This window comes from Hemitrygon akajei, chromosome 2 (genome assembly GCF_048418815.1).
Source record: "Hemitrygon akajei chromosome 2, sHemAka1.3, whole genome shotgun sequence".
NCBI classification, from domain to species: Eukaryota; Metazoa; Chordata; class Chondrichthyes; order Myliobatiformes; family Dasyatidae; genus Hemitrygon; species Hemitrygon akajei.
Genome location: NC_133125.1, coordinates 187,476,835 through 187,492,381, shown reverse-complemented (window position 1 = coordinate 187,492,381; position 15,547 = coordinate 187,476,835). Strand labels below are relative to the sequence as shown.

General features: G+C 54.2%; 2 protein-coding genes across 2 annotated transcripts in view; one reads left to right on the top strand and one right to left on the bottom strand.

Annotated features, from left to right (window-relative positions):
* LOC140721650 (E3 ubiquitin-protein ligase TRIM21-like) overlaps nt 1-724 on the bottom strand; it is a 29,121-nt gene extending 28,397 nt beyond the window's left edge. Inside the window, exon 1 of the mRNA XM_073036456.1 lies at nt 706-724. Coding sequence (XP_072892557.1) covers nt 706-724 — 19 coding nt within the window. The remainder of the gene's footprint in view (nt 1-705) is intronic.
* Nucleotides 725-5,449: 4,725 nt separating this feature from the next.
* On the top strand, nt 5,450-13,260 carry pfdn6 (prefoldin subunit 6; the record flags this gene model as incomplete). The annotated part of the gene is given in 3 exon segments (XM_073036449.1): nt 5,450-5,637; nt 12,389-12,434; nt 12,436-13,260. Coding segments are annotated over 3 exon segments (312 nt in total), but the record flags the coding sequence as incomplete, so codon positions are not given.
* Between the last annotated feature and the right edge of the window lie 2,287 nt (nt 13,261-15,547).

The following is a 15,547-nucleotide window of genomic DNA, read 5'->3' as shown; positions in this document are numbered from 1 at the left end:
TGCTCAGCCCCACTCCCCAGCCTTCTCCCCGTAATCTTTGATGCCATGTCTGGGCTCTGCCTTAAATACACCCAACAGCCTGGCCTCCAGAGCTGTCGGTGGTAACAAATTCCACAAACTCACCACCCTTTGGCTAAAGAAATTTCTCCGCATCTCTGCTTTAAATGGACACCCCTCGATCCTGAGGCTGTGTCCTCTTGTGCTAGACTCCCCCAACATGGGAGTACAGACCCGGATCCACCAAATGTACCTCGTCTGATAACCCTTTCATTCCCAGAATCATCATTGTGAACCTCCTCTGAATCCTCTTCAATGCTAGTACACCATTTTTTAGATAAGGAGCCCAAAACTGTACACAATACTCAAGCTGAGGCCTCACCAGTGCCTTGTAAAGCCTCAGCATCACATCCCTGCTCTTGTGTTCTAGACCTCTTGAAATGAATGCTAAAATTGTATTTGCCTTCCTCACCACCCACTCACCTGCAAGTTAACCCTTAGGATGTTCTGCACAAGGACTCCCAAGTCCCTTTGCATCTCAGACTTTTGGATTTTCTCCCTGTTTAGAAAATTGTTTGCACAATTATTTCTGTAATCAAAGTGCGTGACCTTGCATTTTCCAACATTGTATTTCATTTGCTGCTTTCTTGCCCATTCTCCGAATCTGTCAAAGTCCTCCTGCATCCTCCCTGTTTTTTCAGCACTTACCTGCCCCTCCACCAATCATCTTCAACTTGGCAACAAAGCCATCTAAATCATTGATATACAGCTTAAAACGAACTGGTCCCAACATCGATCCCTGCAGAACACCACTAGTCACTGGCAGCCAACCAGAAAAGGATCCTTTTATTCCCACTCGCTGCCTCCTTACCAATCAGCCAATGCTCAAACCATGCCAGTAATTTTCCTGTAACACCACGGGCTCCTAACTTGTTAAGTGACCTCGTGTGGCAGCTTGTCCAAATATACAACATCCTCTGCATCCTCTTTATCTATCCCACTTGTACTCTCAAAGAGTTCCAACAGGTTTGTCAGACAGTATTTTCACTGAAGGAAACCATGTTGACTTTGTACTATCTTGTTCTGTGTCACCAACTACTGCATCACCTCATTCTTATCGATTGACTCCAACCCCAACCACTGAGGTCAGGCTAACTGGTCTATAACTGCTCAGTCCTGACGAAGGGTCTGGACCCGAAACATTGACTGCTTCTTTCAACGGATGCTGCCCGACCTGCTGAGTTCATCCAGCTTTTTTTTACGTCTTAACTGGTCTATAATTTCCTTTCTGCTGCCTCCCTCCTTTCATAAACAGTGGAGTGACTTTTGCAATTTTCCTGTCCTCCGGATCCATGCCAGAGTCCAATGATTCTTGAAAGATCATTCCTAATGCCTCCACAGTATCGCTGCCTCTTTCAGAACCTTAAGGTTCAGTTCATCTGGCCTGGGTGACTTGTGTGCCCTTAGTACTTGGATCTTTCTGAGCACCTTCTCCATTGTAATAGTAACTGCACTCACTTCTCTCCCCTCACACCCATCAACATCGAGCACATTGTCAGTGTCTTCCACAGTGAAGACTCATTTAGTTCATCTCACATCTCCTTGGCCCCCATTATTATTTCTCTAGCCTCATTTTCTAGCGGTCCCATATCCATTCTCATCTCTCTTTTATTTTTTACATACTTCAAAAAGCTTTTACTATCCACTTTGATATTGTTTGCTAGTTTGTTTTCACTTTTCGATGCTCTATGTAGGTTTTTAAAAGCTTCCCAATCTTCTGTCTTCTCACTAATTTTTGCTCTGCGGTATATCCTTTATTTTGCTTTTACATTAGCTTTGACTTCCCTTGTCAGCCACAGTTCTACTGTTTTGTCATTTGAATGTTTCTTCATTTTTGGAATACATCTGTCAATAGAACACTACAGCACAGTACAGACCCTTCAGCCCTCCATGTTGTGCCGACCCATATAATCCTTAAAAAAAAGTACTAAACCCACACTACCCCATAACCCTCTATTTTTCTTTCATCCATGTGCCTGACCAAGAGGCTCTTAAATACCCCTAATGTTTTAGCCTCCACCACCATCCCTGGCAAGTCATTCCAGGCACTGACAACCCTCTGTGTAAAAAAACTTACCCCTGATGTCTCCCCTAAACTTCCCTCCCTTAATTTTGTACATATGCCCTCTGGTGTTTGCTATTGGTGCCCTGGGAAACAGGTACTGACTATCCACCCTATCCATGCCTCTCATAGTCCCCTCTCATTCTTCTACGCTCCAAAGAGAAAAGTCCCAGCTCTGCTAACCTTGCTTCATATGACTTGTTCTCCAAACCAGCCAACATCCTGGTAAATCTCCTCTGCACCCTCTCCATAGCTTCCACATCCTTCCTATAATGAGGTGACCAGAATTAAACACAATACTCTAAGTGCGGTCTCACCAGAGATTTGTAGAGTTGCAACATGACCTCTCTACTCTTGAACTCAGTCACCCTGTTAATGAAGCCTAGCATTCCATAGGCCTTCTTAACTACCCTATCAACCTGTGCAGCGACCTTGAGGGATGTATGGATTTGAACCCCAAGGGTCCCTTTGTTCATCCACACTCTTAAGTAACTGACCATTAATCCTGTACTCAGTCTTCTGGTTTGTCCTTCCAAATGCATCACCTCACACTTGTCCGGATTGAACTCCATCTGCCATTTTTCTGCCCAACTCTGCAGCCTGTCTATATCCTCTTGTAACCTTCGACCACCTACAGCTCCATCCACACTCCTCCAATCTTCGTGTCATCTGCAAACTTACTCACCCATCCTTCCGCCTCTAGATCCAGATCATTTATAAAAATCACAAATAGCAGGTGTCCCAGGACAGATCCCTGCGGCACTCCACTAGTCACCGACCTCCAGGCAGAATACTTTCCTTCCACAACTACCCTCTGCTTTCTTCCTTTAAGCCAATTTTTTTATCCAAACAGCCAAGGTTCCACTTATCCCATGCCTCATGATTTTCTGGATGAGTCTCACGTGAGGGACTTCGTCAAATGCCTTGCTATCTGTCCTGCACCTTCCTTAATTTTTTCCAGAAGCTCATGCTGTTACTGTTCTGCTGTCATCCCTGCCAGCAGCTCCTTCCAATTTGTTTTGGCCAACTCCTCTCTCATGCTACTGTAATTTCCCATACTCCACTGAAATATTGTTATATCAGTCATCAAATTTCAAGTTGAACTCAATCATATTGTGATCACCGGTTCCTAAGGGTTCTTTTACTTTAAACTCCCTAATTGCCTCCGGTTCATTACATAACACCCAATCCAGTATAGTTGATCCCCTAGTAGGCTCAATGACAAACTGCTCTAAAGAGCCATCTCTTAGGCATTCAACAACTCTCTCTCTTGAGATCCATTACCAGCCTGATTTTCCCAATTGACCTGCATGTTGAAATCTGCCATGACTACTTTAACATTGCCCTTTTGACTCGCCGTTTCTGTTTCCTGTTGTAACCTGTGGTCCACCTCCCAGTTACTGATTGTATACAACTGTCATCAGAGACCTTGCAGTATCATCACTCAACCCTCAAGGATTCAATATCTTCCAATCCTACGTCACATCTTTCTACTGATCTGATACATTCTTTACCAGTAGAGCCACACCTCCCCCTCTGCCTACCTTCCTATCCCTCCGATACAACCTGTAACCTTGGGCATTCAGCTCCCAACCACAACCATTCTTCAGCCATGATTCAGTGGTGGCCACAACTTTATATCTGGTGATTTTGTAATTCAGCTACAGATTGTCAAGTATGACGTTGTGGCCATTTCTGAAACTTGGCTAAAGGATGGCTGTCATGTGAGCTGAACGTCCAAGGATAAACAGTGTATCAGAAAGATCGGTTAGTAGGCAGAGAGGATGTGGTGTGGCCCTGTGTGTAAGAAATAATATTAAATCATTAGAAAGGAATGACATAGGATTGGAAGGTGTAGAGTCTCTATGGGTTGAGTTAAGGAATGCCAAGGGTAAAAGAACCCCAATGGCAGTTGTATACAGGCCTCCAAACAGCAGCCGGGATGTGGATTACAAATTGCAGCAGGAGATAGAATAGGCGTGTCAGAAAGGCAATGTCACGATAATCATTGGGGATTTTAACACGAAAGTGGATTGGGAAAGCCAGGTCAGTACTGGACCTCAGGAGAGAGAATTTGTAGAATGTCTAAGGGATGGCTTGTTGTTGAAACCACGAGGGGATTGGCTGTGCTGGATTGGGTGTTGTGCAATGATCCAGAGGTGATAAGAGAGCTTAAGGTTAAGGAACCCTTAGGGAACAGTAATCACAATATGATCGATTTCACATTGAAATTTGAGAGGGAAAAACAAAATCCAGTGTGTTGGTATTTCAGTGGAATAAAAGAAATTACAATGGCATGAGAGGGGAACTGGCTGAAGTTGACTGGAAAGGGACACTAGCAGGAAGGACAGCAGAGCAGCAATGGCTGGAGTTTCTGTGGAAAATGAGGGAAGTGCAAGACAGATATATTCCAAATAAGAAAAAATTTTCAAAGGGAAGAAGGACACTACCGTGACTGACAAGTGAAGTCAGAGCCAATGTAAAAGCAAAGGAGAGGGCATACAAGGAAGCCCGAGCTACTGGGAAGATGGAGGATTGGGAAGCTTTTAAAAATTTGCAGAACGAAACTAAGAGGGTCATTAGGAAGGAAAAGATGAATTATGAGAGGAAGCTGGCGACCAATATCAAAGATACTAAAAGCTTTTTTAAGTATATAAAGTGTAAAAGAGAGTCGAGAATAGATATAACCACATAACAATTACAGCAAGGAAACAGGCCATCTTGGCCCTTCTAGTCCATGAGGAATGGACTGACCAATACAAAATGGTGCTGGAGATATTGTAATGAGAGATGCAGAGATGGCAGAGGAACTGAATGGGTATTTTGCATCAGTCTATACATTGGAAGACGTCTGCAGTATACTGAACATTCAACAGTGTCAGGGAAGTGAAGTTTGTGCAGTGAGAGTGGGGATGACCGGAAGAATTGGATCAGCCCATGATTGAAAGGTAGAGCAGACTCAATGGGCCGAATGGCCTACTTCTGCTCCTATATCTTATGGTCTTAGGGCTGATTTATTATCCCTTTCAACCGCATTCTCCCACCTTCTTCCAGTAACCATTGATGCTCTGACTAATCAAGAATCTATCAACCTCCAATTTAAATATACCTAGTGACTTGGCCTCCACAGCTGTCTGTGGTCACGAATTCCCTCGGTACCCCCTCTCTGGCTGAAGAAATTCTTCTCATCTCTTCCCTGTATTCTGGGGCTGTGCCTCTGGTGCTGGTCTCTCTTGCTATCGGAAATATTCTCACAACATCCATTCCGGTATTGAGGTTTACCCCTCATTCTAAACTCCACTTCTCCACCCACCACCCCGTCGTCATTTCCCTGCCCCGTTCTCTGCCTCTGGCCCGCTCCCTGTACCAGCGGTCTCTCCCATTCTGTCGCAGGAGCTGGAGCTGATGGAACCAGAGAACCGAGTCTACAAGCTGATGGGCCCCGTGTTGGTGAGGCAGGAACTGCAGGAGGCAAAGTCCACAGTTGCCAAGCGACTTCACTACATCAATGGAGAGATGTGAGTGTGGGTGGGGGCAGCACTGAGAGGCTCTGTGGCAGGGATGGTACTGAGAGAGGGTCACACTGGGGTGGGGTGATACCGAGGGAGGGTCACTCTGCGGGTGGGGTGGTACCGAGGGAGGGTCACACTGGGGTGGGGTGGTACGGAGAGAGGGTCACACTGGGGTGGGGTGGTACCGAGGGAGGGTCACACTGGGGGTGGGGGGCGGTGCCGAGGGAGGGTCACACTGGGGGTGGGGGGCGGGTACCGAGGGAGGGTCACACTGGGGTGGGGGGCGACAGAGAGGGAGAGTCACACTGGGGGTGGGGTGATACTGAGGGAGAGTCACACTGGGGGTGGGGGCGATGCTGAGGGAGGGGTCACACTGGGGGTGGGGGCGGGGTACCGAGGGAGGGTCACACTGGGGTGGGGGGCGACAGAGAGGGAGAGTCACACTGGGGGTGGGGTGATACTGAGGGAGAGTCACACTGGGGGTGGGGGCGATGCTGAGGGGGGAACACAGCGGCTGGGGGGCGACAGGGAGGGAGGGTCACACTGGGAGTGGGGGCGATACTGAGGGAGGGTCACACTGGGGGTGGGGGCGATACTGAGGGAGGGTCACACTGGGGGTGGGGGGGCGATACTGAGGGAGGGTCACACTGGGTGGGGGTGATAGGGAGGGTCACACTGGGGGTGGGGTGATACTGAGGGAGGGTCACACTGGGGGTGGGGGCAACAGGGAGGGAGAGTCAGACTGGGGGTGGGGGGCGATACTGAGGGAGGGTCACACTGGGGTGGGGGCGACAGGGAGGGAGGGTCACACTGGGGTGTGGGCGATACTGAGGGAGGGACACACTGGGGTGGGGGCGATGCAAAGGGAGGGTCACACTGAGGGTGGGGGGTGACAGAGAGGGAGAGTCACACTGGGGTGGGGGGTGATAGGGAGGGTCACACTGGGGGTGTGGGCGATAGGGAGGGTCACACTGGGGGTGGGGGCGATGCAAAGGGAGGGTCACACTGCGGGGTGGGGGGTGACAGAGAGGGAGGGTCACACTGGGAGTGGGGGCGATACTGAGGGAGGGTCACACTGGGGGTGGGGGGCGACAGAGAGGGAGAGTCACACTGGGGGTGGGGGCGATGCAAAGGGAGGGTCACACTGGGGGTGGGGGGGCGATACTGAGGGAGAGTCACACTGGGGTTGGGGGGGGTACTGAGGGAGGGTCACACTGGGGTGGGGGGCGATACTGAGGGAGGGTCACACTGGGGGTGGGGGGGCGATACTGAGGGAGGGTCACACTGTGGTGGGGGTGATAGGGAGGGAGAGTCACACTGGGGTGGGGGTGATACTGAGGGAGGGTCACACTGGGGTGGGGGGCGATAGGGAGGGAGAGTCACACTGGGGTGGGGGTGATAGGGAGGGTCACACTGGGGGTGTGGGCGATACCGAGGGAGAGTCACACTGGGAGTAGGGGCGATAGGGAGGGTCACACTGGGAGTAGGGGCGATAGGGAGGGTCACACTGGGGTGTGGGCGATACCGAGGGAGGGTCACACTGGGGGTGGGGGCGATACCGAGGGAGGGTCACACTGAGGGTGGGGGCGACAGGGAGGGTCACACTGGGGGTGGGGGCGATACCGAGGGAGGGTCACACTGGGGTGGGGGTGGGGGTGATACTGAGGGAGGGTCACACTGGGGTGGGGGGTGATAGGGAGGGTCACACTGGGGGTGGGGGCGATACCGAGGGAGGGTCACACTGGGAGTAGGGGCGGACAGGGAGGGTCACACTGGGGGTGGGGGCGATACCGAGGGAGGGTCACACTGGGGTGGGGGCGACAGGAGGGAGGGTCACACTGGGGTGTGGGTGATACCGAGGGGAGGGGTCACACTGGGGGGTGGGGGTGATACCGAGGGAGGGTCACACTGGGGTGTGGGTGATACCGAGGGAGGGTCACACTGGGGTGGGGGGTAATAGGGAGGGGTCACACTGGGGGTGGGGGCGATACCGAGGGAGGGTCACACTGGGAGTAGGGGCGATAGGGAGGGTCACACTGGGGGTGGGGGCGATACCGAGGGAGGGTCACACTGGGGTGTGGGTGTGATACCGAGGGAGGGTCACACTGGGGGTGGGGGTGATACCGAGGGAGGGGTCACACTGGGGTGTGGGTGATACCGAGGGAGGGTCACACGGGGTGGGGGGTTACTGAGGGAGGGTCACACTGGGGGGTGGGGGCGATACCGAGGGAGGGGTCACATGGGTGGGGGTGATAGGGAGGGAGGGTCACACTGGGGGTGGGGGGTTACTGAGGGAGAGTCACACTGGGGTGGGGGTGATACCGAGGGAGAGTCACACGGGGTGGGGGGTGATAACCGAGGGAGGGTCACACGGGGTGGGGGGTTACTGAGGGAGAGTCACACTGGGGGTGGGGGTGATACCGAGGGAGAGTCACACGGGGGTGGGGGTGATACCGAGGGAGGGTCACACTGGGGTGTGGGTGATACCGAGGGAGGGTCACACTGGGGGTGGGGGGGGGCGATACCGAGGGAGGGTCACACGGGGTGGGGGTGATACCGAGGGAGGGTCACACTGGGGGTGGGGGGGGTGATACCGAGGGAGGGTCACACTGGGAGTGTGGGCGAGTACCGAGGGAGGGTCACACTGGGGGTGGGGGCGATGCAAAGGGAGGGTCACACTGGGGGGTGGGGGGGCGATACTGAGGGAGGGTCACACTGGGGTTGGGGGGGTACTGAGGGAGGGGTCACACTGGGGGTGGGGGTGATAGGGAGGGAGAGTCACACTGGGGTGGGGGCGATACCGAGGGAGGGTCACACTGAGGGTGGGGGGTGACAGAGAGGGAGAGTCACACTGGGGTGGGGGGTGATAGGGAGGGTCACACTGGGGTGTGGGCGATAGGGAGGGTCACACTGGGGGTGGGGCGATGCAAAGGGAGGGTCACACTGCGGGTGGGGGGTGACAGAGAGGGAGGGTCACACTGGGAGTGGGGGCGATACTGAGGGAGGGTCACACTGGGGGTGGGGGGCGACAGAGAGGGAGAGTCACACTGGGGGTGGGGGGCGATGCAAAGGGAGGGTCACACTGGGGGTGGGGGGGCGATACTGAGGGAGAGTCACACTGGGGTTGGGGGGGTACTGAGGGAGGGTCACACTGGGGGGTGGGGGCGATACTGAGGGAGGGTCACACTGGGGGTGGGGGGGCGATACTGAGGGAGGGTCACACTGTGGTGGGGGTGATAGGGGAGGGAGAGTCACACTGGGGTGGGGGTGATACTGAGGGAGGGTCACACTGGGGTGGGGGGCGATAGGGAGGGAGAGTCACACTGGGGGTGGGGGGTGATAGGGGAGGGTCACACTGGGGGTGGTGGGCGATACCGAGGGAGAGTCACACTGGGAGTAGGGGCGATAGGGAGGGTCACACTGGGAGTAGGGGCGATAGGGAGGGTCACACTGGGGTGTGGGCGATACCGAGGGAGGGTCACACTGGGGGTGGGGGCGATACCGAGGGAGGGTCACACTGAGGGTGGGGGGCGACAGGGAGGGTCACACTGGGGGTGGGGGGCGATACCGAGGGAGGGTCACACTGGGGTGGGGGGCGACAGGGAGGGAGGGTCACACTGGGGGTGGGGGTGATACTGAGGGAGGGTCACACTGGGGTGGGGGGTGATAGGGAGGGTCACACTGGGGGTGGGGGCGATACCGAGGGAGGGTCACACTGGGAGTAGGGGCGACAGGGAGGGTCACACTGGGGGTGGGGGCGATACCGAGGGAGGGTCACACTGGGGTGGGGGGCGAGGGAGGGAGGGTCACACTGGGGTGTGGGTGATACCGAGGGGAGGGTCACACTGGGGGTGGGGGGTGATACCCGAGGGAGGGTCACACTGGGGTGTGGGTGATACCGAGGGAGGGTCACACTGGGGTGGGGGGTAATAGGGGGAGGTCACACTGGGGGTGGGGGCGATACCGAGGGAGGGTCACACTGGGAGTAGGGGCGATAGGGAGGGTCACACTGGGGGTGGGGGCGATACCGAGGGAGGGTCACACTGGGGTGTGGGTGATACCGAGGGAGGGTCACACTGGGGGTGGGGGTGATACCGAGGGAGGGTCACACTGGGGTGTGGGTGATACCGAGGGAGGGTCACACGGGGTGGGGGGGTTACTGAGGGAGGGTCACACTGGGGGTGGGGGGCGATACCGAGGGAGGGTCACATGGGTGGGGGGTGATAGGAGGGAGGGTCACACTGGGGGGTGGGGTTACTGAGGGAGAGTCACACTGGGGTGGGGGTGATACCGAGGGAGAGTCACACGGGGTGGGGGTGATACCGAGGGAGGGTCACACGGGGTGGGGGGTTACTGAGGGAGAGTCACACTGGGGTGGGGGTGATACCGAGGGAGAGTCACACGGGGTGGGGGTGATACCGAGGGAGGTCACACTGGGTGTGGGTGATACCGAGGGAGGGTCACACTGGGGGTGGGGGGGGGCGATACCGAGGGAGGGTCACACGGGGGTGGGGGTGATACCGAGGGAGGGTCACACTGGGGGTGGGGGGGGTGATACCGAGGGAGGGTCACACTGGGAGTGTGGGCGATACCGAGGGAGGGTCACACTGGGGGTGGGGGGCGATGCAAAGGGAGGGGTCACACTGGGGGTGGGGGGGCGATACTGAGGGAGGGTCACACTGGGGTTGGGGGGGTACTGAGGGAGGGTCACACTGGGGGTGGGGGTGATAGGGAGGGAGAGTCACACTGGGGGTGGGGGCGATACCGAGGGAGGGTCACACTGAGGGTGGGGGCGACAGGGAGGGAGGGTCACACTGGGGGTGGGGGTGATACTGAGGGAGGGTCACACTGGGGGTGGGGGGGCGATACTGAGGGAGGGTCACACTGGGGTGGGGGGTGATAGGGAGGGAGAGTCACACTGGGGTGGGGGCGATACCGGAGGGAGAGTCACACTGAGGGGTGTGGGCGATACCGAGGGAGAGTCACACTGGGGGTGGGGGGCGATACCGAGGGAGGGTCACACTGGGGTGGGGGCGATACCGAGGGAGAGTCACACTGGGGGTGGGGGCGATACCGAGGGAGGGTCACACTGGGGTGGGGGCGATACCGAGGGAGTCACACTGGGGGTGGGGGCGATACCGAGGGGAGGGTCACACTGGGGTGGGGGCGATACCGAGGGAGGGTCACATGGGGTGGGGGTGATAGGGAGGGTCACACTGGGAGTGTGGGCGACAGAGAGGGAGAGTCACACTGGGATGTGGGTGATACTGAGGGAGGGTCATTCTGGGGGGTGGGGGCGATACTGAGGGAGGGTCACACTGGGAGTGGGGGTGATACTGAGGGAGGGTCACGCTGGGAATGGGGGCGATAGGGAGAGTCACGGGTGGGGTGATACTGAGGGAGGGTCACACGGGGTGGGGGGAGATAGGGAGGGTCACACTGGGGGTGGGGGCGATACTGAGGGAGAGTCACGGGTGGAGGTGATAGGGAGTGTCACTGGGGGTGGGGGGGCGATACTGAGGGAGGGTCACACTGGGGGTGGGGGGGGTACTGAGGGAGGGTCACACTGGGGGTGGGGGCGATACCGAGGGAGGGTCACACTGGGGTGTGGGCGATACCGAGTGAGGGTCACACTGGGTGTGGGGGTGATACTGAGGGAGGAGCGAGACTTGAAGGTCGCACTTGGGAACTTTCATGTGTGGTACAGAGGGAGTGTTACTGCTGGGTTAATACATTGCAGGGGGTTTGGGCATTTTTGTAACAATTACCCTAAGCACCAGGCCACTAACTCCCGTGTGGAAGCAGTAGGAAACCCACTTGGTCACGGGGAGGACGTACGAACTCTTTAGACCGTGGCGGGAATTGAACTGTCTGTACAGGGACTGCCAAGTGTTGTGCTAATCACCACACTGCCTGCTGCCCCAAGCAGGTAGTTCTGGGCTATCAGGGGCCCGCTGAATGGCCTGGCAGTCCTTTTCAGTGATGGATATATACCCAGTTTCCCTAAGGACGCGATCAGCTCAGGTAACGGACAGGTCAGGTTCTGCTCCGGCCAGTACGCTTCCCTCCCGTAGCTTTTCCTGAGGCATCTACCTGGACAGGGAACCGTGAGGGGGGGTACTGAATAAGGGTTTGTCCCCCCCCTTCCCGTAGCAGTGACGGACGGTGTGGTGTTTTACAGAGGGAGGGGTGGTACTGATGGAGGGTTACCCCCCCCCCCTTCCCGTAGCAGTGACGGACGGTGTGGTGTTTTACAGAGGGAGGGGTACTGATGGAGGATTACCCTCCCCTTCCCGTAGCGCTGACGGGCGGTGTGGTGTTTTACAGAGGGAGGGGGTACTGATGGAGGGTTACCCTCCCCTTCCCGTAGTGCTGACGGACGGTGTGGTGTTTTACAGAGGGAGGGGGTGGTACTGATGGAGGGTTACCCCCCCCCTTCCCGTAGTGCTGACGGACGGTGTGGTGTTTTACAGAGGGAGGGGTGGTACTGATGGAGGGTTACCCCCCCCCTTCCCGTAGCAGTGACGGATGGTGTGGTGTTTTACAGAGGGAGGGGTACTGATGGAGGATTACCCTCCCCTTCCCGTAGCGCTGACGGGCGGTGTGGTGTTTTACAGAGGGAGGGGTACTGATGGAGGGTTACCCTCCCCTTCCCGTAGTGCTGACGGACGGTGTGGTGTTTTACAGAGGGAGGGGTACTGATGGAGGGTTACCCCCCCCTTCCCGTAGCGCTGACGGGCGGCGTGGTGTTTTACAGAAAGCGCTATGAGGGGACAGATGAAGGGGAGTTGGAACGGAAATCGGGAGCAACATCGGGAGACGCTCGGCAAACTGCAGCAGGACTTCCAGAGAGCGCAGGGAAAGGCACCTGCCCGCGACTGACCGCGTACTCTCACTCATCCTTCACCCATTCCTCTCCCCTCTCCAGACAATGAGTCTGCCCAGCCCACTACTCTCCGGGTGCCCTCTGGACGACGGGGGGTGTCAGTGTCCTGAAACTTACCCCACCCCCCAGTCCCCTGTATGTGATCGCGGGGCTATCATTGTGTGAATACTTCCTTCCATCCGCTCCCCAGCCTTTCCTCCTTCCCTTGCCCCTCCCCTCTCCCCCTGTGAGTAACTGAGGGGCTAGGGACACTCGGTGTTGGATCACCCAGCCCCTGTGTGGGATGGCTCCAACCCCGCTCACTAGGTTTGGGCTGCAGGGCAGACTCCCTCCTCTCCTCAGCACTATGTCGCTCATGCTGTGTCCTGTCCATGGCCTCCTGTTGTCCATTGGTTGGATCTGGTGTTGGGTTTCACAGCGAGCTTGCCGTGCGCTGCTCATGATCCGTGGCTGCTGACAACTAGGCTTCCCTAGCTCTGTGGCTCTGGGATCCCAACACTGAGCCTCGTGCAATGCGAGTTGTGTTGCCCACAATCTGTGGCTGGTCTCCCACTCTGGGTAACCCGGGGCCTGCGGGTGTTGGGGTGGCTGGTCTGCTACTCTGGGTAGCCCGGGGCCTGCGGGTGTTGGGTGGCTGGTGTCCCACAATGGATAGCCCAGGACTGTAGGGGAGGTCTTTGGGTGCCGAGTGTTGAATGCCAGCATGTTCCTGGGCAATAAAGTGTTTGAGTTCTTACTGCTGAGCTGGTGTGATGTGTGCATGTGTATTTTTCTCTGCAGGAGAGGTCAATCATAAAGCGTGAGATTTCAGCTATTCAACTGTGGGCTAAAACCAGTGTGAGACCAGTAAAAAAGGTGTAATCACTGTTAGAGTGGTTTTGTTTTGGATCAACAGGCCTGGGCAAGCACAGGCAGAGGTTCTTGTCCGGTCCAACTTGATGCTTTCCAAAAGCTCCAGCACATCCTCTTTCTTAATGTCTATATGCTCAAGCTTTTCAATCCACTGTAAATCATCCCAACAATTGCCAAGATCCTTTTCCATAATGAATACTGAAGCAAACATTAAGTACCTCTATTATTTCCTCCTGTTCCATACACACTTTTCCACCGTCACACTTGATTGCTCCTATTCTCCCACATCTTATTCTCTTGCTCTTCACATACTTGTAGAATGCCTTGGGGTTTTCCTTAATCCTGCCCGCCAAGACCTTCTCATGGCCCCTTCTGGCTCTCCTAATTTCATTCTTTAGCTCCTTCCTGCTAGCCTTACAATCTTCTAGATCTCGATCATTACCTAGTTTTTTGAACCTTTCATAAGCTCTTCTTCCTGACTAGATTTTCTACAGCTTTTGTACACCATGGTTCCTGTACCCTGCCATCTTTTCCCTGTCTCATTGGAACGTCCCTATGCAGAATGCCTCTCCTCTTGTAGGCCTGTGTACATATTGTGTACTTGGTCTTTTTTGCTGGGTTGGGGCAAAGGTTTTAGGAGAGACAGAAGAGAAACCTGACGGGGAATTTTTCATCCCCAGGATTTTACATATATCAAATAAGATGTTAGGGCAGGTCCAAAAATAGCTTTTGAAGGATGACTGGGCAGGTAAAGATTTATTTGTCATATGACATGGAAACATTGAAACATACAGTGAAATGCGTCGTTTGCATCAGCGACCGACACAGTCCGAGGATGTACTGGGGGCAGTCCGCCCATGTTGCCACCCTTCTAGTACCAACACAGCATGCCCACAACTCTAACCTGCACATCTTTGGAATGTGTAAGGAAACTGGAGCATCCGGAGGAAACCCAAGCAATCACAGGGAAAATGCACCAACTCCTTACAGACAGCTGTGGGAGTTGAACCTGATCTTAGAGCTGCAGCTGTAATGAATTATACTAACTGCTCTGCTACCGTGCTATATGGATAACAATGGTTTAGAAGTATATGGGCCAGACGAGGGCAAATGGGACTAGCCTGGATGGGCATTTTGTTGGCACAAAACAGTTGGGCCAAAGGGCCTCTTTCTATGCTGTATGTCTCTATAAATCTAAGCAGCGATTATCCGGAAGTACAGATACATAGTTGAGAACTTGCAGTAGAGGGCAGGATTTTAGTCTTATTTTGCAGAAGGACTAGTTCACGGACACAAAAAATACCAAGTCAATTCATTGATGTCTTGTTGAGAAGGTTACAAAGCAATGCAGTCTGTGGAGGAGTATAGGATCACAAACATCTTTATGATTTCTGTATTAAAAATGAATGTATTCTGTGGTGGTGTGGTTAGTTTATTGGACTAGCATCCAAATAGAGGTACACAAAATTATCAGGGGTATAGAGAGGGTAAATGCAAACAGACTTTTTCCATTGAGGTTGGATGGGACTACAACCAGAGGTCATGGGTTAAGGGTGAAAGGTGAGAAGTTTAAGGGGAGCATGAGGAGAAACTTCTTCACTCAAAGGGTCAAGAGAGAGTGGAACAAGCTGCCAGTGAAAATGGTGCATATGAGCTGGGTTTCAACTTTAAGAGAAATTTGGATGGCTACATGGGTGGTAAGGGTATGGAGGGCTAAGGTCCCGGGGCAGGTTGATTGGAGTAGGCATTTTAAATAGTTTGGCACAGACTAGATGGGCCAAAAGGCCTGCCTCTATGCTATACTTTTCTATGACTCTACTTGCCTGTTGATCTTCAAATGTTTGAATCTCATACTAACATCAAGTAATCAGTTTTAGAAATTAAATTAACCTGGAATTAAAAGAGCTGGTATCAATGATAGTAACAATGAAGGATTATAGAATCACCCAGGACAGATTTACCAATTGGTAGTCGGTCTATTGTTGGAAATACTGATATACATGTGATAATGAAAATCTTTGTTTGGCATGTCATTCAAAGAGATAAAAGTTCAAGAGTTTCATAACCTTGGGACAGAAACCATCTTCAAGCCTGGTGGTGTGTTTTTGAGATTTTGTGCATTCTGCCTAATAGAAAGGAAAGAAAGAAGAATGCCTGGTGCAGGAGGGGCCCTTGATT